We start from the raw sequence: 27,356 nt of genomic DNA, 5'->3' as shown, positions 1-27,356 counted from the left end.
CAGGACTGGACTGTTCCTCAGTCTGGGCTGAGGCAGAGCCGTGCGTTTTTGCAGGGGCTGCTGTTAGATGCCAGGTTACTTTTGCAGTCACAGATGCAGTAAGAGCCCAGCATGCTGGTATTACCCATAAAGAATCATTTTTTTCCCAAAATGTCCTCAACTTGACTGGAGGCATTCACTCACCCGTGTGACTCCCACCACCCTCTGCTTCCCTTGGGAGGAAATAGCTAATTGACAAAGGGCGGGGAAGAAATAAAATTCCTCTCATGTCCCAGTGAGGCAGAGCAGGTGGGGTCAGGTAAGGCCATGCAGCACCTGGGTGACAAGTTCCTCCCCAGTCCCATCCTGTTACAGCCTGTAAGCCACAGCACAGTTCCACAGACCTGGGGACACATCAAAGCCAGCCCCAGCTGCTCCCAGACCGTGCTCAGGGCACTGAGCTCACCCTGCAGCACCAGCTGGGACAGCACAGGGCACGAGGCAGCAGGCGCAGTGGGCAGATGGGGTGGGCTGTGACAGTGCAGCACTGAGTGTCACTCTTTGTCATCATCTTTGTCACTCAGGGGGAACAGGGATTTCTATGGTGCTCCTTCTTTTCTCTCCTTGGCCAGCAGGATATCCAGAGCCATGGGTCAGCCACAGTGCCAGACCTCCACCACAGCCCTTTTCCCAAACCCAGGGGACAGGGAAGTTCTGCTCAGGGCACTGTGGATCGCTGGCACCCTGAGGGACAAAGAGGTCCTGACCAGTGCTGAGTGCAATGCCAGCTGGCCCTGGCTCTAACAGCCTCAGCCTAGGAAAGGATCCAAACCAGCCCAATGTTTACCATAGATATTTATTACAAAACACCAAAAATACAAACTGAACATACAAAACATTATCAAAACTGGCCCCATTCTAGCATCTGCCTGCCCAGGGCCTCTGCAGCCCCCAGGGCTCCTGCAGCCACCTGAGGTCCTCCATGAACCAACCCTGGCTGAGCACCCTGAGGCTTCAAGTGCAGTGACGCTCAAAGGGGAACTGCCTCTTGAAATGCTGCTTCTTCTTCCTCAGTTTCCCTGAGCCCATGATACTGTAGTTGTAATCGGATGTGACATAGGGGATCTCTCCCTCAATTCCTTGCTGGAAAATGAAAAAATGAAACCAGAAACAAGTTTAAGAACTTGTACCTTCAGCAGAGAGGGAAGCACATCCCTACTCCAGGCTGACAGAGCTGATGGTGGGAATGACCCAGCAATCACCAAACCCCACTTTGGCATCTGAAACATGAGAAGAATGTTCCATTCTCCTGAGGTTTCTGTGCTTAAGGACAATTTCACAGAGAGATAACCATCTCCTGATGCTGAGGCATCTCCCAGCACGCATCAGCCTCAGTAAGAGGCCAAGAAAATGGAAAACCTGCCAGCCAGCTGCAGCTCAGCCAACTCCCACCCCCACCCCTCCTGTGAGCTCCTACCTGGCCCACAAACACACAGTTAGGGATGGCGATGTTCCCAAGAAGCAGACAATTTACTAGTCTCAGATTCTCTGGAGGCACTGGTGTCAAGATGTGGTAAAGCTTCTTCTCCATATCAATCCCTCGGACAATTCCTAAAAAAAAAAAAACATGCAAAGCTCAGTCACTGGGTATCCCTGCTCACTGGCAGATCCCTACACACAACTGAGCACCTAAGTCCAAACTGGAACACGAAATTAAGTCACACAAGGAAACTGAGACAACTACTGTAATTTTGAAAAGCCACATGGAATCTGCTTTTGAGAACATGAACCAGAACGTAAGTCACTGGAGTTCTGAGAGAAGCTCAGTGTGACACCATGCAAGGACATTCCCCACAACTTTTACCACCTGTTAACCAAAGTCCAAGGACTTTGCAGTACAGTCTCTAACAGCAGGAAATACACCACACTCATCCCACTTCTCCAGCTGGTTTCAGAAGAGTAGGTAATCCCATCAATCTGCAATTTGTCTGCCAAAACACGGCAGGTGAGAGCAGAGCTCCAGTGTGCTCACCGAAGCCCAGGCAGTCGCAGAGTGGTGTCTGTGTCAGCAGGACTGGCCCGTCACTCTGGCACCGGACCTCCTCCGGAATGCAGCACAGCCCGACCCAGCTGGCGTTCACTGCATACATGATGTTGCTGGGAGCAACATCTGTGTGAATAACCCTGAGTGCGACAGCATTGAAAGGTACCTGAGGTGGGAAAGAGAAGACAGGAAAGTGCTCATCAGCTCCACATGGATTGACTTGGAGTTCAGAGACAAGACTCTGCACACTCCCACACCACACCTACACACAGGCACCACAGTAGGGCACACAAAGCTGCTTCTGCACTGTCACCTGCACATGCAGAACACACGGCACACATGTGCCACGCTGCCACTTCAACAGATACCCTGCATACAGTCACTCTGCAGATTAGAGTGTTTATCCCTCTTCTGAGAAACATATGCAGTACGAACAGCATTGCCCAGTGCTTCAAGTCGGGCTCTCTGCACAGCCCCCTGCAAGCCATCCCAAAAAGCTGCTTTACCTGATATGGCACCAGGCTGTGCAGCGGGAGCACCGCCCCAATGTCTGGGCTCTGCAGGTGCCCCAGGTATCCCAGGATGGACATGTCACGCAGGATGGTGCAGTGAACTCGCCTGAAAGAACAACCCCATGTCAAGGACAAAGTGCAGTTCTGTTCAGCCCATGGACCTCACAGAGCACTCAACATCCTACTTACGCTTCACCTGCCGCCCCTGCCCGAGGGAATTCCGGGTGCACATACAGTAGCTTGTGCTGTGGAGCTGACATGTCCTCCCCTTCAGGGTAACTCCAGCTCTCTGTGTCGCCCATTCCCAGCTGCTTGCACTTGGATTGCTGCTTGCCCTTGGTGTGCAAGCCGGCGCTGAAGTGGAGGTGCTCGGGCGTCAGCGGGGGCATGGCCTTCCAGTCACACATGTCCATCTGAACAATGTGGCTGGGTGACAACAGCCGGATGATGTCGATGAGGAGCAGCAGTCCTTCACCTTCAGGAGCACAGGAAACACACCACTGCTGCTACTACTGCGACAGGTGGGACAGCAGCGTTAGCTCAGGGCAGATGCACTCTGAGTTCTTGTTCCATGTGGTGCAGTGCTGCTCCCACACCTCTCCAGAGCAGATTGACCCCATTTACCTTTCACCCAGCCCATGGTGTTGATGATTAGAGGTACTTCCTTCTTGTAGCTGCTGAACACGTATTTCACAGCATCAAGGTACCTCTCTGTGTCCTGCTCACAGCTGGTCTGGCCGTAATACACCATCTTACGGGGTGTCTGCTGGTGAGTGAAGGGGGGACCTGGCAAAGAGAGCACCCAACATCCAGTGCCTTCCCCAAGTCAAACCAAAACACTCCAGTCCCTGAGCACCCACATGCCTCCTCTCCTGAAATAACCCACGCTCTTCCCACATGCCAATTGTCCTCCTTGCACAGCCTGCAAATAGGGGAAACTGGTCTGCCACTTGCAGGCTAGGAATTCTGTTTGGTTCGGGTCAATATTGGGTGTGGGTTTTTGTTAGAAATCACTGCTTACACACTTGCAAATCTAAAAAGAACAGTTTATGAAAAACTGGTTAAACAGCAAACCAGCCTGGCCACGTCCTTTTAGATAGTGACCCAAATCTGCAACACTACAAACACCAGAAGTTTCCTGGACTTTTTTTTTCACTCATCACAACAGCCCCAATCTGTGCAGATCCACTTTGGATTTCTCAAATTAGTTTTATCTGTGGATACAGATTTTCCCCAAGGAGACCTTTCACACCTGAAAGGCAGAACATGCCTTTTGACACACCTTAGCATGTACTACCACCTCTACATCATCTCATTTCTCTTTAAAGCAGACAAAACACGCAGAAAAACAGCTCCATGTTACTCAGGAAGCTTAAATGTCCCTACAACAAAACTCAAAGAGGCCTTGATTAATTCTCTCCAGGAAACTCTGACAGCTGTGGCAGCAGCTTCCCCTGAAGCAGAGCTTCTGCCTAGAACACCCTGCTCATTTCAGAAACGGAACAGGCCTCTGGTAACCACAGAACACATACCCAGAATGGGCTCCGTGACGCTGCTCAGGGACACGCACCCGGGCGGCGTGAACTCCGTCTGGCCGATGTCACACTCCAAGTACTCGACCACAGGAAGGCTGCAGGGAGAGACTGTGTGTTAGCATCCAAAAGAAGAACTACAGCATCACCTGAACGTATCAGAAGCACAATCTGATTTTGTTCCAGGTTGCAAAGCTAAAATTCATGAATAAAATCTCTTCTTCCCTCAACCACACTCATGGCACGTTTTTAAGCATTGTAACTCGCCTACTGAACCCAAACTGCTTGGTACCCAACGTGCTCGTACACTCCAAGGCAGCAATTTAACATTATTTCAATAAAAGTGTTCAGGAGGCAACTTTTCTGAAATCACTCAAGAATGCCTGGTTTTCTGAATTTTTGTTTGTGTTTAAAAGCTATGCACCTTCCAATTCTGATGGCTCTTCGGAGAGACCTGTCAAACATTTGTTTTTTTCTTTTTTCCTTCTAAATCTCATGCAGCACTTAAAAGCTTGCACAACATGGAAAGACTCACCGGTTCAGTAACAGGTTCATTAGGTATCTGTTGAATGTCGATTTCCCAGTGCTTTTTGGGCCACACACCAGCACCACAGGGACACCCTCATCTTCCCCTACGAAGAAAAGCAGAGTGTGAATTGGACTGATGCTGGCATAAGTGACTCACCCTAGGAAATACCTAAGCTCTAGATGCACATTCTTTATGGAGAAAATTGCAACCCTCAATCACCATGTGCTGGTCAGGGCACTCTCTCAATTTTAACTCATGAAAAGCCTCAAGAGTCTTCTCTCTTTCAGGCTACCAAAGCCCCAACCTGGCCAAAGGCCTGCACTCACCACAGCAGGCCTGGATCACCTCCTCCAGGGCCAGGTACATGCTCTCCGACACCAGCAGCCCGTGGCCAGGGCTACACTTCACCATGCCCACAGACGCCAGGACCGCGTCCTCTGGCGTGAAGCTGGACTGCTGCTTTTTCTAGGCGAGAGAGAGAGCGCTCAGCACGGGGGGTGTGAGGCCACGGCCTGGGCGCTGACAGGGACGGCCGCCGCTGGCTCTGCACGGGCGGTGCGGGGACGGAGCCGCCTCACCTGCGGCTCGAAAATCCGCGACAGCAGTGGGTGGCTCAGCAGGAACCGCGTCACCGGCGTGTCCAGGTGCTCCAGCAGCACCACGGCGCAGTCGGGCGAGAACTGTGCCATCACCTTCACCCGCTCCTCTGCAAGAGCCAAGTGCCGCCATCGCCCTCAGCCCCGCGCCCGCCCGCGAAATGGCACCCGCCCGCTCCGCGGCGCCCCGCGCACAAAATGGCCGCTCCCGCACCGCCCGTGAAATGGCGCCCGCCCGCGCCCCCGGCCCGGCCCGTCCCGCACTCACGGCGGCGGACGCGGTGCGAGCGCATGGCGGCGCGGGCGGCGGCGCGCAGCTGGCGGAGCGCGGCGGCGGGCGGGCGGGCGCCGGGCAGCGCCTCCAGGCTGAGCGCGCAGTGCGTGGCCGGCGAGAAGACCGGCAGTCCCGGGTGGTGCGAGGCCACAGCGAAGCCCATCAGGCGGACGGCACCGTAGAGGCAGCGCAGGCGGCACTTGCCGGTGAAGGTCAGCGTCTGCAGGACACAGCGGGCGGTCAGGCGGTGCGGAGCGCGGCGGGTCCGGCGCGCTGTAGGCGCTGCTCACCTGCTGCGGCGCCAACAGCAGCACGGCCGTGCCCTCCGCCGCCTCCACGGCCACCATCCCCGGCTCAGCCGGCGGCAGCATCCCGGAACGAGTGAAGGAGGAGGCGAACTCCCGCCAGGCCTCCTCTTCCCGGCTCGCGCGGGCCACTGCGCGGGCCGAAGCCCGGCGGGGGCGGCTGCGCCGAGCGGGCATGACCGCCGAGCCTCCTCCGCCTCCCGGGGCCGCCCCTCGGCTGGCCCCGCCCGCCGCCGCCGCCCCGTTAAGAGCCGCCCGCGCGGAGCGGGGCCGCCCCGCCATGCCGCCGCCCGCGCTGCTCCGCCTGTGCCTCTGCGCGGCTGCCGCCGCCGCCTCCTCCTCGTTCACCCTCCGCGGCGATCACCGCCTGGCCGGGCTGTTCCCGCTGCACACCGCAGCGCTCCAGGACGGCACCAGCCTGCTCGTGCGGGGCTGCGATGAGTGAGTGCCCGCGCTGCCCGAGCCCCCAGCGCACTCTGTCCTTCCTAACAACCCCTCTCGATTCCATAGCGCCGCCTTCAAGAGCCACGGCTACTGCCTGTCCCAGGCCCTGCGCTTCGCCGTGGAGGAGATCAACAACTCCAGCACGCTGCTCCCCAATGTTACCCTGGGCTACGAAATCTACGACACCTGCTCTGAGCCTACCAACTTCCATGCCACGCTGTGTGCCCTCGCTCGTAAAGGCAAGCAGGATGTCCAGGTGCTCCCCAGTTTCCAACACTATGAACCCCAGGCTGTGGCTGTCATTGGCCCTGACAGTACCCGGCTGGCCCTCACCACAGCCGCTGTTCTCAGCCTCTTTCTTGTACCAGAGGTAAGTGCTGCTCCTGTGGCTGATGAAAAATAGAGATCTTAAGGAGTGATAGTTTCAGGAAGGGTGGGTTCAGAGCAGAGGAGCCTGGTAGAGCTCGAAATGCAGCCCCTCTGTGTATGCTGTCCCAGGATCCTTCCCAGGCAGTCAGTGTGCTGGCTTGCCATCCATCACAGCTTTCTCCTGCTTCAGCACACTTGAGACTGGGTCCACTGCCTGCCCAGCTCCAAGTCTTCCCAGGACAGGCTGCCCATGCCATTAGCTCTCAGGGGTGCAGCTGCCTGGGCCAGTGCACTCCCCTTTCCCCTGGCTCCCTTTGCAGATCAGCTATGAAGCCTCCACAGAGACGCTGAGCCTGAAGCGGCTGTACCCCTCTTTCCTGCGCACCATCCCCAGCGACAGGCAGCAGGTGAAGGCCATCTTCTTGCTGCTGCAGCACTTTGGCTGGACCTGGGTGGTGCTGCTGGGCAGTGACAACACCTACGGCATGGCTGGCCTGGATGCCCTGCAGGAGCTGCTGACTGCAAGCAACGTGTGCGTGGCCTACCGAGGCACCATCCCTGCCAACTCGGATGCCAACAACCCAGAGCTTCACAACCTGGTCCGAATCCTCACAGATGTCAAGGTCAATGTCACTGTTGTGTTCTCCAACAGAGGAAGCGTTCTGCCCTTCTTCGAGGTGGTGGTCCAGAGGAACGTCACAGGCATGGTGTGGGTGGCCTCCGAAGACTGGTCATTGGATCAAACTATCTGGAAGGTGCCTGGCATCCAGACCACCGGTTCTGTGTTTGGCATGGCAGTTGAGAAGCCAGAGTCCATGATGCTGGAACGCTTTGAAGCTTGGAAGATGTTGGAGGAAAGTACTGCGGCTGAGTGTGCCAGCAGTGCGGAGGCAGGCAGGGAATCCGTGGGGAACGCACGGCTGGACTGCACCCAGTGCTGCACCGGCTGCCGCGCACTTGCCACTGTCCCTGACATGTACGATGCTCAAGGCTCCTTCAATGTGTACTCGGCCGTGTATGCCGTGGCCCATGGCCTCCATGACCTGCTGGGCTGTGCCTCGGGGGCCTGCAGCAAAGGCACTGTCTATCCCTGGCAGGTAAGAGCAACCTTGTGGGAGAAGATCCATGAGGAGCCTTTCCCATAGGATTTTTCCATGGTACCTAAAGGTTTCCTGTCTTTCCAAAAGGCTCAAATTCCAGCTGGAGACCCCTGTGGGCTTCAGCTGCCTCTCACAGTCAGAGCAGCCAAGACCTAGATCTAGACTCCATCCTAAGTCACTTGTTCCTCTGCCACCAGCCCCTCACTGGATGGGATTTCCTGCAGATGTTGGGGGGCTGGAAAGCAGCTGCAGGACAGAGGATGTGTCCTCCAGCACATCTCCCTCCCAATGGCAGTCGTGCCATTGGAAGGGCTCTTTTCTTACTCTTCTGTTTTACAGCTCCTACAAAAGATTAGGCAAGTAAACTTCACCCTGTTCAGGAGCCGAATCTCTTTCGATGCCAATGGGGACATTCATAAAGGCTATGACATTGTCATGTGGAAGTGGAGGGGCCCAAACTGGGCTTCTGATGTGATAGGAACCTTCCGTGTGAACCCTGAAAGGCTGAGCATCAACCCAGACAAAGTCCTGTGGCATACAGAAGATGGCCAGGTATTGTTCTGCAACCAGGTCTTATTTATTGCTCACTTCTGAGCTGACTGCATCCCAATGCCACCAGTGCTGTGGTGTTTCCTCACAGCAGGGCAAAACTGAGGGCAGAGGCAGTGTGGGGGGGTGCCAGAGTGCTGCTGAGCCTGACCTGTTCTGCTGCCTGCCAGCCTGACCCTGTCTGTGCTCCTGCAGGCTCCCAGCTCGGTGTGCTCAGAGGCCTGTAAGCCAGGGGAGATGCGGCTGCAGCACAGCCGCCACAAATGCTGCTTCAGCTGTGTGGCCTGTCCAGCAGGAACTTTCCTGAACACATCGGGTCAGTACATCCCAGGGTCTGCTCCTGCCCCTTCCTCCCCTGCCCACATCCTACCTCCAGCTCCTGTGTCGCCATTCCCAGCCTCTCACCTCCTGTGGTTAGTAAAACCTCTGGGCTGACCCGAAGGCAGTGGGTCTGGCTCCTGTTTGCTTACCAGTGGGTATGCAAAGCCCATGCCTTGTGCTTTCCGGGGAGTACTGCCCACAGGTGAGCTCACCTGGGCAAACAGAGCCCCTTTGCCTGTGGCCAGGGGATGTCCGGCCTGGTAGCTGTTTCCTGCACTGCATCCTCTGCCAGGGAAATTCAACCTAGTGGTTGCCTTTGTGCCCCAGGTGGCACACGGGACTTCCACACTACGTGGTCACCAGCACCTGGCATATGGAAATGTCTCCTGCCTGGGACAGGCCTCAGTAGTCTCCCGCCTCAGAATCATCAGCCACAATGACAAACCCCTTCCTGGCAGCTAATCCCTCAACACCCTTGGCCTGTGGAGTGGGCAGGGGCAGCTCTGGGGAGAGGGAGAGCAGAAAGTCCCCCTACATGGTACTGTCCCATTCAACAGCACCTGCTTCAGATCCTTCCCAGGTTACTGCTTGATGCACGGGCCCCTTCCCACCCACAGCCCCCATGGCCCTGAGCTTCACAAAACCAAGCCCCTGTCTCAGGCCAGGCCATGGATTTTGGGAGAGTACACACGGCAAATTTTAGGTAGGGGGTCTTTTGCGAAAAGAACCCCCTCTGCTACCCCAGGCTTGGGAGCGCCTGGAGGAAGGAGCAGGCACGATGGGTAAGCAGAGCCCGCGAGCTGTGGGCCCGGCCCTGCTCTGTGGCACAGCTCTTACCTGGTCTGAGGTGTGTGAGGTGTCCGTGTCCTCCACAGACCCCTTTGACTGTCAGGCCTGTGGCTTGGACGAGTGGGCCCCAGCAGGGAGCGAGGTCTGCTTCAACCGCACCATCGAGTTCCTGTCCTGGTCCGAGCCCCTCTCCTGGGCGCTGCTGTCCATGGCTGTCCTTCTCATGCTGCTCATAGCGGCGCTGGCTGTCCTCTTTGCCCTCAAGGCCTCCACACCTGTGGTCAAGTCTGCGGGTGGGAAGACGTGTTTCCTCATGCTGGGCTCCCTGGCCTGCACCTGCAGCAGCCTCTTCTGCTACTTCGGGGAGCCCTCGCGGGCGGCGTGCCTGCTGCGGGTGCCGCTCTTCACCATCAGCTTCACCGTGTTCCTCTCGTGCGTGGCGACCCGCTGCTTCCAGATCCTCTGCATCTTCAAGCTGAACGCGCGCTACCCCGCGCTCTACGAGGCCTGGATGCGCCGCCAGGGGCCGGTGCTGTTCGTGGCCGCCAGCACGGTGGCACAAGTGGCGCTGTGCGTGATCGCCGAGGCCGCCAGCCCCTCGGTGCCGCGCCGGGAGTACGGTGCGCGGGACGAGTGGGTGGTGCTGGAGTGCGCCCAGAGCGCCGGGGCCGACGCCGCCATCGCCTACACGGTGCTGCTCAGCGCCGGCTGCTTCGCGCTCAGCTACGCGGGCACGGACCTGCCCGCCGCCTACAACGAGGCCAAGAGCCTGACCGTGAGCCTGCTGCTCCACCTGGCCTGCTCGGCCGCCGTGCTCTGCTCGCGGGGCGCGCTGCGCGGCCGGGCCGAGACGGCGGCGCGGGTGCTCGGCACGCTGGGCACGCTCGCAGCGCTGCTGGGCGGGTACTTCGTGCCGCGGGCCTTCGTCATCCTGCTGCGGCCGCACCAAAACACGGCCGAACACTTCCAGATGGCCATCCAGGAGTACACGCGCCGCCTGGCCGCCGCCTGAGCCGCGGGGCTCGGCCCGCACCGCGGGGCTCGGCCCGCTCCGCGCCTTCTCCGCCGCGGGGCCCGACCCTCGGCCCCGTCCCGCCCCGGCCGCGCTCTCTCACGCCGTCACTGCCGGCGCCCGCTGACGCCACGTCCGGCGGCGGCGGATGCCGGCGGGCAGCGCGGCCATGGCGGCGGCGGCGGCGCACAGCGTGCGGGTGCTGCGGGAGCTGAACCGGCAGCGGGCGGCCGGGCAGTTCTGCGACGCGACGCTGGGCGTGGGCGGCCGCGAGTTCCGCGCGCACTGGCCGGTGCTCGCCAGCTGCTCCCGCTTCTTCCGCGCGCGCGGCCCCGGCGGGCCCGTGGCGCTGCCCGACGGCCTCGCCGACACCTTCCAGCTGCTGCTCGACTTCTTCTACACCGGGCGCCTGGCGCTCACGGCGCACAACCGCGCCCGCCTGCTGGCGGCCGCCGAGCAGCTCGGCGTGCCCGACGCCGTGGCGCTGTGCCGCGCCTTCCGCCCGCGGCCGCGCCGCGCCGCCGCTCGCCCGGAGCCCGCGGCGGCCCCGCAGCCCGGCGGGCAGGCGGTGCGTGAGGGGGGCGGGAGGGGGACGGCGGGGCCCGGCGGGGAGGCGGGGGCGGCGCGGTAACGCCGCTGTTCCCTCGCAGGGCTCCCCCTCAGCCCCGGAGGAGTCGGCGGTGGGTGGCGGCGGGCGGGGGGACGGCGACGCCGAGCTCCTTCCCGAGAAAAAGGCGCTGCGGAGCAGAAAGAGCCCCCCCGCTCCGGGAAAGGCGCCGGGGAGCAGAAAAGGTACAGCGGTGCCGGTCGAGTGCCCCACATGTCATAAAACCTTCCTCAGCAAATATTACCTTAAAGTGCACAACAGGTAAACGCTCTGGCTTCTCCTTCCCCTTGCGCGCGGGGGGACGCGCCGTCCCCACAGCTCGGCCCTTTCTCCGGGGGGGAAAAAGGGCGGCCCCGTTTCTGCCAGCTGGTCCCAACACCTCGCCATCCCCCGGGGTGGTAAAGGAGGGTCTCCTCTGGTCTGGGGGAAGGTTATATGTCAATGAAAGCCATCCCAGAGCTGCAGCGACTGTGGCTCAGGAGGGCCATGTGATGGGCTCCTCGGGGGCTGCGCTAGCTGCAGGGGCACAATGGCAAATCCTCCTGGGCTTTGAGGTTGCCCTGGGCTGCGGGGGGAGTTTCTGCGGTTGTGGGGGACACAGGGGACACATAGCTGGGCTCTGTGAGGAGCTCCAGGGTGCATCACCCAAGAGCAGGGCATGGCCCTGCAGTTAGAGCTCAAGCTTTGCTTCACTTGTGTTGTGGAAGAATCTTGGCCCTGCAGAAATGGTGTTCCTTGGAGCACCGCAGGCACTGAGAGCTGGGCTGTTGAGGGGACACAAAAGTGGCATAAAAGCTGCTTTAGGGTAGCTGTGAATAGTAGCACTGTGGAGATGGGGGGAAGTACCCACCTCACCCTTCCCTGTGACCTCCTGGGTCTGTCTGTGCAGATGCTGTTGACAGGCAGTGATGGGATTCTGTATTTGCATCCCCCAAGGAAACACACTGGAGAGAAGCCATTTGAGTGTTCCAAGTGTGGCAAATGTTACTTTAGAAAAGAGAATCTCCTGGAACATGAGGCCAGGAACTGCATGAACCGATCGGAACAGGTACGCCCAGGAGCTGCCCTGCTGGGCTGGAGTGTGGCTGTCATGTGGCAGGAGGGGAATTGGAGCCTTCTCCCAGTGCCAGCCCATGCTCAGTTCCAAACAGAGCCCTGTCAGCACCGTGTGGCACATGTTCCATGGCCACAGCCAGGGCCCCTGCGGCTGGGACCAACACCTGATACACAACACAGCCCTCACTTGTGTTTCAGCACACCAGGACTCTGTGCTGTACAAGATTTGGCTGCTGTGGGTGTGGGCTGAATGCTGTAGCTGGGTGCTAGTGCCATTTGTTGGGCAGGGGGCTGAGCTGTGGGCTCCAGGTCAGGCTGTGGGTCCTGCAGGAGCCAATGCCACGTCTCTCACAGGTGTTCACATGCTCGGCCTGCCCGGAGGTGTTCAAGCGGCGGATGGAGCTGCGGCTGCACGTGGTGTCACACACCGGGGAGATGCCATACAAGGTCAGCAGGGCCTGCATCCAGCATCCCTAGGGATGGACACTGGCACTGAGCAGGGCCGAGCCTTTCCCTTCTAGGGCAGCCCAGCCCATTGAGAGCTGAGCGCACCAGTTCCCTTCTCTGGTCCATGATAGTCAGCTCAGGGTTGTGCCTCATCTCTGAACCAAACTGTGATGCAGGGAGGCACCACAGCCAAAAGCTTCCTGTGGCTGTACCAGGAATCCGTGTTTTACTGCCCTGCCAGTCCTCCCCTTGCTCTGAAACCGCTCTTTGGGGGCAGCTGGAAGCTGACCCCATTCTCCTGTCTTGCAGTGCTCCTCCTGCTCACAGCAGTTCATGCAGAAGAAGGACCTGCAGAGCCACATGATAAAGCTGCACGGCGCTCCCAAGCCCCACGCGGTAGTGACTGGGAGTTTTGGGGAGGGTGTGATCCTGAGTGTGGACCTGGCCTAAGGAATGGCACAATATTATATCTGGCTCTGTCAGTGACGGGGTGGGGCACAGAGCTAGTGGAAATGGGCTCTTTTGGGTACAGGAGCAGCCCACAGATCCAGGCACTGGCCAGCACTTCATCTCTGTTGGGCTGGCCCATCTCACTGGGTGTCTCTGAGCTGCCTTGGCTTCTGCAGGGAGGACCCTGGAAGAGCTGGGGGAAGGCTGGGTGTGGGTGTGTCTGGGGTGGGTGTACCCCAGTCCTAACACTCTCCTCTCCTGTGGCCTTGCAGTGCTCAGCCTGCTCCAAGTGCTTTCTGTCCCGGACAGAGCTGCGCCTGCACGAAGCCTTCAAGCACCGTGGAGAGAAGCTGTTTGTGTGTGAGGAGTGTGGGCACAGGGCCTCGAGCCGCAATGGCCTCCAGATGCACATCAAGGCCAAGCACAGGTACGTGTCCTCTGTTATGTCACCCTGGCTCTCCTGGCTGCAGGGCCTGCCCTACAGGCCTGGGGGTTGGCTGAAAGTCACCCTCTTCCCAGAGGTGCTGGGCTGAGACCCAAGGGGCCGAAGCTGGCGGAGGCAGAGGTGACGGTGACGTTTCCCTGCCCACAGGAATGAGCGGCCCTACGTGTGTGAGTTCTGCCACCACGCCTTCACGCAGAAAGCCAACCTCAACATGCACCTGCGCACGCACACCGGCGAGAAGCCCTTCCAGTGCCATCTCTGCGGCAAGACCTTCCGGACACAAGGTACCCCTGCCTGTGGCTGCTCATGCCAAGTGCTGTGCTTCAGCATCCAGGACCTCCAGAAAGCAGCTTCCCCAGAAAAGCCATGCTCTTGTGAGTGCAGGCTGAAGAAAAGCACATTTCTATCACCTGCACTGTCTTATGGCACAGAAGGGGAATGAGCTGGTGTTGCTCTTGATCCTTAGCTGGAGCAGGCAGCTAACTGTTTGTGCTGCTCTTGTCTTCCTGGCCAGCCTGACAGCCCCTGGGATGGGGTGCATGGGCTGTGCTTCTCACCAGCCACTCTCCCTGTGTTCCCTGTCTCCCCGTTAATGGCAGCGAGTCTGGACAAGCACAACAGGACGCACACCGGGGAGCGGCCCTTCAGCTGCGAGTTTTGTGAGCAGCGTTTCACGGAGAAGGGACCCCTGCTCAGGCACGTCGCCAGCCGGCACCAGGAGGGGCGGCCCCACTTCTGCCACATCTGTGGGAAGACATTCAAAGGTAACAGGGTAGCTCCAGCTCTCAGGGGGCTCTGCAGAAGCTGCCTCCTTCCTGTGGGTGGGTTGGCATTGCTGTAAGCCTGTATGACGTAGAGCTGCTGCCAACAGGCTCTCTCTTCCTTTCCCAGCGGTAGAACAGCTGCGTGTCCACGTTCGCCGGCACAAGGGAGTGAGGAAATTTGAGTGCATCGAGTGTGGCTACAAATTCACACGGCAGGTGAGGCCTTCCCCAATTCCAGGGCCGCTGTGCTGCTGTGGGGAGCCAGCCCTCACTGGGTCTCTCCACATTCCCCTTCCTTTGCAGGCTCACCTCAGGCGCCACATGGAGATCCACGACCGAGTGGAGAACTACAACCCTCGGCAGCGGAAGCTGCGGAACCTGATCATCGAGGATGACAAGGAGGTGATGGTGGTGCTGCAGCCGCCGCCAGAGCTGGAGGTGGGCTCAGCTGAGGTGATCGTGGAGTCACTGGCCCGTGGGCCACTGCCCGAGGATGTCCCTGCACAGAAACTCTGCTCAAACGAGAACTTCTCCCCTGCGGACGTGATTGAGCAATCGCTGATTATAACCACAACGATTCCTGAAGACTGTGAGACGTAGTGTGGCCACCCCTCCCCTTCCACTGGAAGGCAGTAAAGCATTAAGCTGAGCCACTTTCTGCCACACTTGTTCTTTTAAGCCCCCCTCCTCTCCTTTTCTGCCAATCTCCCATCCCATGCTGCAGGGAAGTCACCATGACGCTGTGACTGAGTGTCAAATGAAGAAACATCTCAGAACAGTCACTCCAGTCAATGTCCATGCGTGGTGTGCAGTGGGATAGGACTGACCTCCCTGTGTCATACTGTGACTCACTTTCTGACACCAAAGGAGCTGGTGCTGCCCTCCCCTTTCCACCAGCTCTCTCACCCTGCCTGTGATTAAAGCTCACCTTCCCCCACAAAGAGCAGCTCTGCCCATTCCTTACCTCCTCCATTTAACTTCTGCCCTATTTCTCCTTTATTTTGTTAAGCTTTTGTCAGTTGCTCTTTCTTTCCCCCATTAAAGGCAGGGCATGACCTGTGTGCTCAGCACTGGGACGATTGAGCTGTGAGTTCACACTCTAGCAGCCAGAAAGTGCCTGTGTTCCTGTGCTCATGTGTGGGGACATACTCTGTCCCAAATAACCCAATCAATGGTTGCTGGGAGAGAGAACCACAGCCTGAGTGGTGCCAGGGTGGAGAGAGATCTCTGTGTGTACCCCCACACCCCACAGAGGCTCCAGTTTAAGCATATCTGGAATGAGAACTCTCACTCCAGGTCCCTTCCCCTCACAGAAAACAGAATTGTGTAACAGGTTTTATTTAACTTGACTGCTGCAAGTAAATTTGAAAACAAACTATGAGAATAAAAATACATTATCTGCAAATGTAAAATGCCTTTGTTTCAAAGGATGGAGTTCAACTGTACTTGAGGATTCAACACAATGAATTCTACAAAAAATAAATACAGATCTGTAGCTGCTCAGCGGGTGGGATGGGGGTCCAGCAGCGAGCACGGCCGTGTGTGCCGGGGTGAGTTATTTATAGCTCAGCAGAAATGCTTCGGGCCGTGGCGCCGTCGGGAATTGGCCACAGCTCCCAAAAAAGCAGCAGCTGCCCCGAATTGTGGGCCCCTGCGCCCCCCTGCTTTGTCCACGGCGGTCTCAAGGCACTGTCAGTGTTCCAGGCTGGAGAACAGCCTGGATTCCCCGTGGCTGAGGGGTGCAGCAGTGTCAGACAGCATTGGGTCCAAACAAGTTTCTGTAAAGCTGTGAAGACGCTGATGCTGTGGAAATGGGGCTCGGATGCTGCTTGTTCCAGGGACAAGCCTGGATGGGAGAGATCGAGTACCAGAGGTTTTCACCTCTGACTTCAGTTTAAATGCAAATTTTTCCTCTAGTAGCTAAAATTTAAAGATCAAAAAAGCAAATGCATCCAGCCACACTTTAGCTTCTGCCACACTTCAGGCTTCTCCTGAAGGTGCAGCACTTGCTCTAAGCGAGCCATGCTGCAGGTTTAGCTGTTTGCTTCTTCCAGAAACATTCCACAAGTAAACTGCACGCAGCTGCTCTTCAGCAAAGGTAGATAAACAGAGCCCACTGGCTAGGGCACTTGGGCAAGTATAAAGGCAAATCTTACACAGGCCAAAATAAAACTACAAACCCCAAATAAAAAGAAAAAAATCCTAAAATAACTACCTTTCAATGCCAATATGTGCACAGGAAGCCTGTCTCCCTCCGAGGCACAGAATACAGGGGTTGTCCAGACCACTGCCCTACCAGACAGACCCCTCCCAAGACAGAAGCTGAAGGAAGGAGTTTGGTGGCAAACGAAGCAGTTCAGGGTGAAGGAGCTCCCAGTGAAAGGTGTCTGGTCACAAGCCATAAGCAGCGGTGCTGTGGTGCAGTTCACCACGAGTGCTTTCCCCAGGGATCAGCTCTGGTGTTCTGGTGGGCAGCACGACGCTGTCTCCCACCCTGAAGGGCTGAGGGAAGCCTTGCTGCCTGCAGGCTCACAGCATCACATCCAGCAGCCAGAGTTCTTGCTCCCTCTGTGATAAGTATGGTCTTGTTGGAAACAAACAAAGCACTGGTTTGCCTCAGCCTTCTCCCAAAGCAGCCCAGGTTCCAGATGAGGGACTCTTGTCAAGCTGCTTCCTGTGCTAAGGCAGCTCATTGAGATTCTGGTTGTGAAGGTTTTGGTTCTGCCTGCTCAAGCTGATGGTGTTGTCCAGCGTGATGCTGTCGTCCTCCTGTGTGGTTTCTGGCATGAACTGCCGGAATATGCTGACGCTGCCATGCCAGAAGATGGGCTCGGGGAGCTGGCCCACGACGCTCCACGTTCGTGTCTCAGGGTCGTAGGCTTCCAGGACATCCGAGAGTTCAAACGTGTTATCATAGCCCCCAGAGACATAGAGCTTCCCACCGAGCACAGCCACGCTGCCCCCAACATGAACCTGCAACAATAAACACACCGTGGTCAGGGGGTGTCTGCCTGGTGCAGCAGCTGATCAAGGGGGTCGGTGGAATCTGGGAGCTGTTCCTTGGAGGGAGCTTCATCCCTGCCAGCTGCAGGTCGGGCTCTGAACCAGTGCTGCCCACAGATGTCACATGCTGGGCTGTGCACCCAGACATGCCACCACATCCAGGGCTACCCACTGACTCCAACACACTTTAACCAGCTCCACATGCAAAGGACTCTGCTTCTAAAAAGCTCTTGGTTTTCCAAAGGTGAATGAAACTCATTTGTAACACTTAAGACATCCTGGAAGTGGGAAAATGTCTTACCTGAAGCATGGCAGGGATTTTATCCCATTCGTTCTTTGATGGATTGTAAACATCCACTTCAGCCGAGTCATCTCTGGGGAAGAGAACACAAAGTTACTCTTCTGCATTCTAGAAATGCTGCTTGAGTTCCTCATCAAAGCCAAATTTAGATGGGCAGGGGGAGAGAAGAGCTGGGGAGGCAGCATAATCCCTCAGGGTTTCTCTTACCCACCCTGCTCGGCAGACAGGAGGGCGACAGTGACAGGTGAGGGACGTTTGAGACTCAGAGACACGCGCTGCTGACACAAGAATGCGTGGAGGACAAGATCAGGGCAGCTGGAGAGGAGCTGTCAGTCCTTCCAAGGCACAGATGGGATCAAGATGCTGCAAGGCAGTTCCAGGCAGGGCCAGCAGCCAGACAAGGGCCTCCTCTCCCCCCTCTGGGGCAACTGCAGAGAGCACCTGAACCTCACTGCTGTGCTTTATTTACAGGTATAAAACTAGTCATAACACGAAGGATCATCACTCACAGCCTTTAGCCTGAGCTATTAAACCAATTTGCTACTTTTACTTGCAACCTGCTCCTCTGCCCTCTGAAGATTATCCCACAGTTCTACACAGAGCAGCAGCCCACGCACAGCACGTGAAATGAGGGAAGAACACCTAACCCCGATCACCTCCTCACCGATTCTTGCAGATGCAAAGTGATCTGAACATCCTGAAGTGTCAACCATCAGTATTTTATAATGGGTAAGAGAAAGGAAATTCTACAGAATCAGGTTGTGACAAAGAGCTGAGCAGCTGCAGCACTCTGGCAGGATGGACTGAAACCAGCTGACCAGAACAGCCGCCAGCAAGACACTTGGCTGGACCTGAAAGGTTCAAATAAAAAGTCTTGGGCCAAAGCTGCTGCTTTATGCAAAGCCAAGAGGAGATTAAAGAAAGAGAAGTGCCTGGGGGCCATCACAGAAGTCTCTGTTTGCTCAGAGTCAACACAGGGAGATGAAATGCTCCAGCCCTAGCATGCCTTCCCGTTTATTTTTAATTAAGCGGATAACTCAAGTATTTGCGCCACCAGGACAGCTTCAGATGGGTAATTAAGTCCCGATTTGGAAAGGTACTTAAAAATAGTGACCAATCACTTCATCTTCAGCCCTCTTATCTCTGCTGAGACGGAAGACGTCCTCTCCTGCATTAGAGTTTAACGTTTTCTTGGAGCTTATGTGCTTATTTATAGCAATGAGGGGGGCTGAACCAGGAGCTGAAGAAACTGAGAAGCCAATTTCCAAGCAGCGCTGCTGACTTCAGAAGGATTTACACCTGCCTGTTCCCCAGCCCTGGGTTACACTCAAAACATTTTCACACAAATTTATGGGCAGCTCTTTGAGGCCCAGCAACACAAGGAAAAAGGTCTTACAGCCCTCCCTGCACCATCAGGGGAAGCACTGCTGTGCTGTCCCATCTCAGTGCCCTCTCTCACCACCTGCAAAATCCACCTTCCCAGGGAAGCTGTGGGCTCTCCTCACGGGCAGGGAGGGAGGTGACTGCTCCCACTACTCACCGTATGAAGTACATGAGACCATTGAGCGTGACGGTCTTCGGGGCAAAGGACCAGGGGGGCAGGTGGCCGCAGTTGACAAGGGACCAGAGGTCACTGTCGGGGTCGTAGCACTGCATGACCATGGACTCCTTGCCAGCCAGGGAGCCGATGGCAAAGAGTTTCCCACGGCACGAGGTGGTGGAGCAGTTGTCCATGGGGTACAGCATGGGCTGCAGGGCCTCCCAGCTGTCCAGTGTGTGGTCGTAGCGCTCCGTGCTGTCCGAGGCAACCACATAGAGCAGCCCATCCAGGACCGTGGAGCTGTGGTATTCCCTGGCTTTCAGCATGGGTGACACCTCTGTCCACTCGTTGACGCTGGAGTTGTACCTCCACACGCAGTCGTACAGCCTGGAGCCGTCCGAGCCCCCTGTGGCACAGCATGACACGTGTCAAGAGCCTGGCTCCACAAAGGGAAGGGTAATGGAGCACAGGGCTTGGCATATGTGCCACGAGGATTTTAAAGGAAGTTTTGCACTGTTTTGTTCCCAGCAAGCCAGGGAGGATTTCTCCCGTGTCATTCCTAGTCCATATCCAGCTGTGACTCAACATGAGTCGTCAATGTTATGCTACCTCTGCCCTCTAACACCCACTTCTCTCCCATTCTGCACCTCACCCCTCTGCTGCTGCCCAGAAGCTGCCAAGGCAGTGGTGCTGCTGGCAGCTTGGGAACCTCCCAGCCTTGCCTGCATTACACTGACACTGAGCAGAACAACACGAGATCCCCAGCAGCAGCCTGCACACAGCTCCCAGCAGGACTGACCTGCCTGAGATCACTCCAGGAAGCTCCCACAGGACTTAAGGGCTTCTATAAAATCTTGCTGCATCCATGTGGCAGCCCATCGTTTTTACAACCCTGTCCTTAAAGCAGGGCCTTGTATTCTGCTTGTGACTAGAGAATACAGCTTTCTGTTCACCTGCATTAAGAGCTGCTCTTCAAGGCTCTGCCAGTGTGTTCTGCACATCGAGAGCACACTGTTCCACAGCACTCAGTGTCCTGGGCCCCAATTTGTTACAACTGCCACAGAGATGTAGTTCAAAGGAGGCATCTTTATGCAGCTTAACAGCCAAATTTACATATCTGTGTCACCTTGACAGAAGTAATTGTAGCCCCAGCAAGGAGGCAGGATTCGAGCAGGGGAAGGTACTGTGACTCACAGGGGCTGGCGAAGGAACCTGGGGATTTCTGACAGGCCTCTGCCTCAAGCATGTGCCTAGCTTGTGATTCAGGGGGCTCTGAACCTGAACACCTTCTTCAAACAGAGAAACTCAAAACCTTCTTACATCACCTCTGTCCTCAGTGACGGTTAAAAATTTCTAACTACAAGATCTGTGACTTCTGCCAGCATGCTCAACAGCATTAGTCATGACAAAATAGCTCCTGGACTGAGACCAGCTGCTAAATCCAGCACCGACTCCAGGAGTCTCCATGCCTGCTGGCAGGCTGCAGGCGCCCAAGCCAAGTCCCAACTCTCTGCTACTCAGCAAAAGCCAAGTGTTGCTGCTACAATCCACGTATTTTAAACAGACCCCATCACCCTGGTGCTTCCCCTCGTTCCCTGTGTGCCTTACCAGTGACATAGATGTCGTTGCCCAGCGCAGCGACACTGTAGCCTCCTCCCAGGTGCTCGGGGAACTCGGCCAGGTAGCGCCAGTGGCCAGTGCGTGGGTTGTAGCAGTCAACAGTGACGAGCTCATCGCAGTCACGGTCGCAGCCACCAACGAGGACGAGGATCTCGGCGAGGCCAGTGGAGGGCCGGGGGCGCATGCGGGCACAGGGCCCGCGGTCGTGGCGGTCCAGGCGGGCCGCCTGGAAGTCGCGGGCCTCACGCAGGAGGCGCAGGCAGGGAGGGCAGCGGGCCACCAGCGGCTCGCTCTCCACGTGGGCCAGCAGGTAGAAGCGGCGCACGAAGGGCAGGCGGACGTGGGCCAGGAGCTGCGGCAGCAGCGGGGCGCGGGTGGCGGGGTCAGCGCGCACCCAGCGCAGCGCCAGCTGGAAGGCGGCCTCCTCCTTGGGGATGCAGAGCCCGTCGTCCCGCAGGTAGGAGAGCAGGCGCTGCAGCGGCAGCCGCTCCAGCTGGGCGCCCAGCTCGCCCACGTGCCGCAGCACGAAGCGGTGGGCGGCAGCTGCCAGCTCCGGGCAGGCGAAGGCCTCCGCGAAGTCCTGCATGTCCAGGGCGTTGGCGGGCTCCAGCTGCCGCGCCAGCCAGGCACCGCAGGCTTCCTTGACTGCGGGGAACTGCAGCAGGTCGGCGGCGCGCAGCAGGCGCTCGGCGATGTCGGGGCCCAGCCGCCCCACGCGGCCGGTGTAGGCGAAGTCGAGCAGCCTTCCCAGGCACTCGGGCTCGACGCCGTGCAGCCGCACACGCTCGGCCCGCGACTCGCGCAGGGCCCCGCCGAACATGGCGCGGAAATATCCCGAGGCGGCGGCCAGAACGGCGCGGTGAGCGCCGAACTCTCGCCCGCCGGCCACCACCGTCACGTCCAGCAGGCTCCGCTCGGCCCGCAGCGCGCTCAGCCCCCGCAGCAGCGACACCGCGTGTGCCGGTTCTCCCGTCGCCGCCGCCGCGGTTGAGGCTGCCGCTGCTGTCCCGCCGGTGCCGCTCGCCATGCCGTGCCTGCGGAGAACGCACCTTGCTCACACCCTGCGCGGAGTCGCTGGGACGGACCCCAGAGCGACTCCCCGGGCGTGAAAGGGAGGCGGAGATCAGGCAAGGAGGCGGCGGGTGGCTCGGGGAGCCCGTCCCAGCCGGGACCCCCCGAGAGCGGCCGTTGCGTAACGCGGCGGCGCTGCCGGCGCGGCCCCGCTCGGGCCGGTCCCAGGGCCCCGCAGCTACCGCGCCCAGCCCCGCGCCCTTGGCCCCGGGCTGGCGCTCCGCAGGAGCCGCCCAGTGGTACCAGGGGAGCACAAGACCAGCCCCGAGCGCAGATAGCGCTGAGGGAGCTCCGCTCTGAGTCCGGCTCGAGTACCGCCGCTAGCGCGGGTGGAGGGTCCGGCGCGGGGTTGAGGGTCCGGGTCGCGGTAGACGCTTCGGCGCCCTGCCCGTCCTGCCCCCGCCACCAGCCAGGCCCCGCGGCGAGGCCAAGGCCGCTCCTTCCCGCCCGGGCTCACAATCACCCGATAAGAACCGCTCCCAGACCCCGCTCACCGGTCCGCTCTCCGCCCTGCTCCGCGCTCCGCTTCCCGCTCCGTTCACCGCTCCCGGCACCGCCCCCGCCCCGCCGCCGCTCCCAGCGCGCCCCGCGCCCGGCACTGCGCACGCCCGGACTACGGCTCCCGGCGGCCCCGCGCGGGCGGCCGCCCCTTCGCCGCCTCCCGCCGGCACCGAGCGGCTCGCGGTGTCGGCACCGCCCGGCTGCCGCCGCTGCCGCCCCGGCCCCGCCCGCGCCGGGACATGGACTCCGACTCCTGCGCTTCGCCGTTCGCCCCGGAGGTAAGCCGGAGTCCCGGGGGGCAAAAAGGAAGGGCAGGGAGGAGCGGGGAGGGAGCAGAAGGGCAGGGGGTGCGTCTCCCACCCCCCAGCACGGTCCGGCCCGTCCCGGCCCTGTCCGGCCGCCGGTGCCCGCTGCCCGTTCCCCGCCGCGGGGAGGGGGCCGGGGCCGGGGCCATCTTGTGCCGCCGGGGCGAGGAATGGCGGCGGCGCCGCCCCGCCGCGCCCGCCTCGGGGGGGCTGCCTGGGGGCCCGGTACCGACACCGGGGGGCGATGGGGAAGGGGGGGCACTGCCCGGTTCCGCCGCTGTGGGGGTGCGGGGAGCGGTGCGGGGCGCGGCGGGAGCGGCGGCGCCGCCTCCCCCCGGCGGGCCCGGCCCCGCGGCCGCCGCTCACCCCCGCCCCCCGCAGGACTTCTCCCCCGGCTCCCGGCGGCACCGCACCGTGGAGGACTTCAATAAGTTCTGCACCTTCGTCTTGGCCTACGCCGGCTACATCCCGTACCCGCAGGAGGTGAGTTTCACCGGGGGGCCCTGGGGGCACCGAGGGGCACCGGGGGGCACCGGGCTGGTCTGTCAGACCGGCAGCGGTAGCGGTCACGGCCCCGCGCCGGGCCTGAAACAAAAGGGGAACAGCGGCGGCTGGAGGCTCTGGGGACGGGGCGGGTGGTGCCCGGCGTGGGCGGGGTGAAAAACGTCGGATCCGGCATCGCTGCTGCTGCTACCCGGGCCCGGGAGCTCCGGCCGGAGAAGCCCCGGGGTGGCGTGTAGGGAGAGCAGGAGCGGCGGCATCTCAAGGGACAGGGCTCAGCGGCTTGGGGGACAGGGCACAGCGGCGTGGGGGACAGGGCACAGCGGCGTGGGGGACAGGGCTCAGCTCCCCAGGGGACAGGGCATAGTGCCTCGGGCAGAGGGCTCAGCATCCTGTGCACAGGGCTGAGCTCCCTGGGGGACAGGACACAGCTCCCTGGGGGACAGGGTTCAGCACCCCATGGGACAGTGGACAGTACCCAGGGGAAAGGGTTCAGCACCTCTGGGACAGGGCACAGTGCTTTACGGGACAGGGGACAGCGCCCCTGGGGATAGGGGACACCACTCTAAGGGGTAGGGCACAGCACCTCAGGAATGGGGCAGAGTGCCCTGGGGGACAGGGAACAGCACGGTGTGTGCATGCGAGTCTGCTCCAAGTCAAAGTGTTACCTGCTTCCTAAACATGTTCCAGGAGACGCCGCTGAGGAACAGCCCCAGCCCTCCCAACAGCACTGGAGGCACGATTGACAGTGATAGCTGGGATCCCCGCTTCAATGACACCCCCTCCTCTGTCTCCCTGCCCGCCAAGAACAGAAAGAACTTTAGTCAGCTTAAGCGAGCAAAACCGTACGGTTCCCTGTTCCAGCGGGCAAAGGCCAGCAACTTCCTGCCAGAGCGAAAGCAAATCGATAAAATCAGGAAGAAGAAAAAGCTGAAAAGAAGGGAAACAGAGGTGTCTGCAGAGGAGGACTATGAGGAGAAGCTGCTGGATCTGGAGGCAGAGGACTCTTACGCAGAGACGCCGATGAGCCCCTCGTCGGAGGGCGACCCTCAGTCTGTGACTGAGCACTGCTCGGTGTGGGACTCTGACACCCCGTCCAGTGTCTCGTACCCTGCCGTGACGGCCGAGCAGACGGTGGAGATCCAGAGCGTGGGCAAGCGAACGGTCATTCGGCAGGGCAAGCAGGTGGTCTTCAGGGACGAGGACGGCACTGGGGATGACGAGGACATCATGGTGGATTCAGGTAGGTGGCCTGGCTGTCCAAGAGGATTAGCCAGGTGGAAGTAGTGGTGCTTTACTTGTAGCTTGAGGATAATGCCAAGGAGCACTGCCTGGGTGGAATGCAGGAGCTGTTGGGTTTTTGAGGGGAGGGAGGTGGGTTGGCTCTTTCTGCAATAAACTGAGTGAAAAGCTGCAACTTTATAGAAGCAGCTGGCTCTCCTCTCCTCAATTACGGCCTCCTGTGTACTGCTGAGAGTCTCTTCCCGTGCAAGAGAGACCTGGAAAAAGCAGCAAAGTGCCTGTCTTTGAAACCCAGGTAGTTAATTTAGCATGAAAGGAGAGAAAATTCCTGGTGTTAGAGGCATCAGCCGCTAAAAACATCTCGACATTTGTCTTTGCAGATGACGACTCGTGGGACCTGGTCACTTGCTTCTGCATGAAGCCTTTCGCCGGGCGGCCGATGATCGAGTGCAACGAGTGCCACACCTGGATCCACCTGTCCTGCGCCAAAATCCGCAAGTCCAACGTCCCAGAGATCTACATCTGCCAGAAGTGCCGGGACTCCAAGTTTGACATTCGCCGTTCGAACCGCTCCCGGACGGGCTCGCGCAGGCGCTTCCTGGACTAGGGGGGAGGCACGTGGGGGTGCGGTGCGTGGGTGGGGGAGCTGTGGGTGCCGGCCGGGAGGCCGGGGAGGGCTCCCCTGAACTGCTGCTGCTCAGGCAGGAGGGCTGCCCAGCCGGCCTGCGGCCCGGGAGTGAGGAATCGCCGAGCCGCGGGCAGCCGGAGCTGGGAGCGGCCGACTGGGCAGAACTGTGGTGAGAGACTGTCTCGAGGGACAGACGGAGCTGAGCTCAGTGGAGTTTTGTCTGGTTACGATGACTGGGTGATGTACAATACCTTTGCCAAGTAGGTTTTCTCATCCCGTTGGGAAATTGCAAATCTTCTCTGTGCTAGAAAACTCCTCCTCCTCCCAAAGAGGGAGGGGAGGAGGAGAGAGTTTGTGTGAAAGTCTGAAAGTAAATGGCCCTGTGTTTTAAATTCAGTGTGATATTATACCTGCCCATTTGTCCGTATAGATCAATCTTAGATATCCTAAGGCTCCGTAGGAGTCAGCCTCAGTGCTACCGGCCTCTGTGTGATCTGCTGCTGCTTCCACGGGCCTGAGCATAGGGGAGTTCTGTCATTTGGCATCATCCAAGTGCAAAAAAGACTCAGGGCTCCCTCCTGTGCCAAGGGACAGCGCCCTGGCAGGAAGGAGCAGCCCTTTTCCTGGACAGGCAGCGTGGGGGATCAGTGGCATCAGATTCCTTCCTAGAAGGTCTCTTCTTACAGTGATTTTTTTGTGGTTTATTTGCATGATCAGCTCAAATGTGCGTATGGGGGGAAACTGCTCCATTTCCTGTCCCTTCATTAACCTTTATGGTGCTGTTTTAAGAAGATGACTCTTCCTTTTCTCAGCCCAAAATTCAAACATGGGCTGTAAAAGGGGCCAAAGGAAATGTAGAACCTGGCAGGTCTGGTTTGGAATTTGATCATGTCCATCCAAGTATGACAGCCGAGTTGATTTCTGCTTTTGCTGTTTGTTTTTTGAAACTGGACTGTAACCAAAAAGCCAGAATCTTTATTCTCTTGGTAGCAATGACACAGATCAGAGTGAATGCAGGCAATGCAGCTACAGGGTGAAGTGCAATGAGGATCCGTCTGGTGTGGAGTGGGCAGGAGAGCGCCGAGGCCCTGGCCAGCACTGCAGACAGGATCTCCTGGGCCTTAGCCCACGGGAATTCCTTCAAGACCACGATGGAAAGTCACAGCTCATACCCAAGGCCAGGGAGGCGCTGCATTGTTCCTCAGTGACCAGACAGATCCACATGGATCACACAAGTCGGGTTGATGTTGGGAGGTGTTTCCCTGAAGTTACGCCTGAAGAACAGTGTGTGCTCTGTCCAGGAAGAGGCTCAGAGAAGCACTGGCTGGCACAGGGGCTGCAGCCAGACCAGCTGTGCCAGCAGGAACACGTCCCCATCAGTTCTGCATTCACACAGCATTGGAGCACTGCCTTGTGTGAGCACTGGCTCACTGGGAGATGCGTCCTGGTGACAACTGAGGGTCTTGCTAGCACACAGGGTGAAGTGCCCTCCGTCAGACATCCAAAGCCTCAGGCAGCCCAGTACCACAGGGCCCTGGGGCTCCACGGTGCAGGGCAGGGTGACAGAATGCACAACATGCAACTGTTCTCTCCTGGGACTTGATAAAAGTCTCGTTCCACCAAGCTGTAACAGCTGACTGGGTTCAGAAAACCAGTTTCTGTGAAATCTCTCAACCATGTCTGTGCTGTGCTGCCTTCAGAAGCTATGTGGAACCACCAAGGAGTTTGCCAAAGACTCGCCCCAAGCGGCTGCCTGACTGTCCTTTGCAGCCAGAAAAATAACCAAAGTTCTCCAGTGCTGCCATTTCCCCAGAAATGCTTTGGAAGATCCCGGCCACAACTGCCCAGGAGTTGGACTTGGTCTGAAATTGGTATCTCCTGTGTTTACAGCATGTCTGCAGTTCAACTGGACCTCCATGGACTGTGTTCCTGAAGCTTTTATGGGAGAAATGGTGCACTGTCAAGTGAACTGGCTCTTTTTCACAGAGGTTCAACACTAATCAATGTGACTGACTCTTGTTCTATCCCCTTCTCGGATTTATCCCAGTGGATGGTGTCCAGCACGTTACAATATCAGCAGAGAGAAATAAAAAAGTAACATCTCCATTCTTTCAGTTCATCACTTTCAGCCATGTATAATTATAGTTTAATTCAGAACTTTATTTTTTCATTAAAACTTTTAATGAACCATGTTTTTTTCTTAAATGTGAGATAAATGAACAATGAGTTTGTTATATTCCAAACTCAGGAGTCTGCTGTTATGATTTATTGGTTTGTGAGCTGTTGGGCCGGGCAGCAGGAAGACTTGACACTTGAAGTGCTCTTCCCAAAAAAAGACACTCAGGTGGGGATAGGAGGAGCTGGCAGGTATTTCCACCTTTCTGTGGAGCAGCTCTGCTTGTTAGCCTCTGCTTAGAGTGTGGGACATGGTGACAGAGCCCTGTGGCTGGGCAGGGTGGAGGGTTGGGAGGCAGGCACTGCCTGGAGTGGCCGAAGACAGCAGGGACACGGCTGGGCTTG

General features: G+C 58.3%; 5 protein-coding genes across 5 annotated transcripts; 3 read left to right on the top strand and 2 right to left on the bottom strand.

Annotated features, from left to right (window-relative positions):
• Nucleotides 1-819: 819 nt before the first annotated feature.
• NOL9 (nucleolar protein 9) lies at nucleotides 820-9,533 on the bottom strand. Its single transcript, XM_063417243.1, has 12 exons — nucleotides 9,392-9,533; nucleotides 5,461-5,686; nucleotides 5,175-5,302; nucleotides 4,923-5,061; nucleotides 4,603-4,699; nucleotides 4,068-4,165; nucleotides 3,160-3,321; nucleotides 2,725-3,010; nucleotides 2,530-2,641; nucleotides 2,012-2,189; nucleotides 1,457-1,590; nucleotides 820-1,122 (listed from the first exon to the last, which is right to left on the bottom strand). The coding sequence occupies exons 2-12, from the start codon at nucleotides 5,627-5,629 to the stop codon at nucleotides 994-996; spliced, it is 1,632 nt and encodes a 543-aa protein (XP_063273313.1). The 5' UTR covers nucleotides 5,630-5,686; nucleotides 9,392-9,533; the 3' UTR covers nucleotides 820-993.
• Nucleotides 5,693-10,355, top strand: TAS1R1 (taste 1 receptor member 1). Its single transcript, XM_063417251.1, has 6 exons — nucleotides 5,693-6,212; nucleotides 6,282-6,585; nucleotides 6,905-7,681; nucleotides 8,024-8,236; nucleotides 8,429-8,549; nucleotides 9,430-10,355. The coding sequence occupies exons 1-6, from the start codon at nucleotides 5,947-5,949 to the stop codon at nucleotides 10,353-10,355; spliced, it is 2,607 nt and encodes an 868-aa protein (XP_063273321.1). The 5' UTR covers nucleotides 5,693-5,946.
• Nucleotides 10,356-10,503: 148 nt separating this feature from the next.
• Nucleotides 10,504-15,297, top strand: ZBTB48 (zinc finger and BTB domain containing 48). Its single transcript, XM_063417241.1, has 10 exons — nucleotides 10,504-10,923; nucleotides 11,006-11,223; nucleotides 11,899-12,010; nucleotides 12,373-12,465; nucleotides 12,775-12,861; nucleotides 13,188-13,342; nucleotides 13,508-13,644; nucleotides 13,960-14,124; nucleotides 14,252-14,340; nucleotides 14,428-15,297. The coding sequence occupies exons 1-10, from the start codon at nucleotides 10,504-10,506 to the stop codon at nucleotides 14,722-14,724; spliced, it is 1,773 nt and encodes a 590-aa protein (XP_063273311.1). The 3' UTR covers nucleotides 14,725-15,297.
• A 149-nt stretch (nucleotides 15,298-15,446) lies between these two features.
• Nucleotides 15,447-22,286, bottom strand: KLHL21 (kelch like family member 21). The gene is made up of 5 exons (XM_063417240.1): nucleotides 22,154-22,286; nucleotides 20,577-21,622; nucleotides 18,969-19,374; nucleotides 17,429-17,501; nucleotides 15,447-17,097 (listed from the first exon to the last, which is right to left on the bottom strand). Exons 2-5 carry the CDS (start codon nucleotides 21,613-21,615, stop codon nucleotides 16,804-16,806), a joined length of 1,812 nt encoding a protein of 603 aa, XP_063273310.1. The 5' UTR covers nucleotides 21,616-21,622; nucleotides 22,154-22,286; the 3' UTR covers nucleotides 15,447-16,803.
• A 19-nt stretch (nucleotides 22,287-22,305) lies between these two features.
• Nucleotides 22,306-27,079, top strand: PHF13 (PHD finger protein 13). Its single transcript, XM_063417249.1, has 4 exons — nucleotides 22,306-22,438; nucleotides 22,847-22,948; nucleotides 23,657-24,209; nucleotides 24,589-27,079. The coding sequence occupies exons 1-4, from the start codon at nucleotides 22,400-22,402 to the stop codon at nucleotides 24,813-24,815; spliced, it is 921 nt and encodes a 306-aa protein (XP_063273319.1). The 5' UTR covers nucleotides 22,306-22,399; the 3' UTR covers nucleotides 24,816-27,079.
• The last annotated feature ends 277 nt before the right edge of the window (nucleotides 27,080-27,356 follow it).

The sequence above is a fragment of the Prinia subflava genome, chromosome 21 (assembly GCF_021018805.1).
Source record: "Prinia subflava isolate CZ2003 ecotype Zambia chromosome 21, Cam_Psub_1.2, whole genome shotgun sequence".
NCBI lineage: Eukaryota > Metazoa > Chordata > Aves > Passeriformes > Cisticolidae > Prinia > Prinia subflava.
This window is presented reverse-complemented; position numbering and strand designations above follow the sequence as displayed.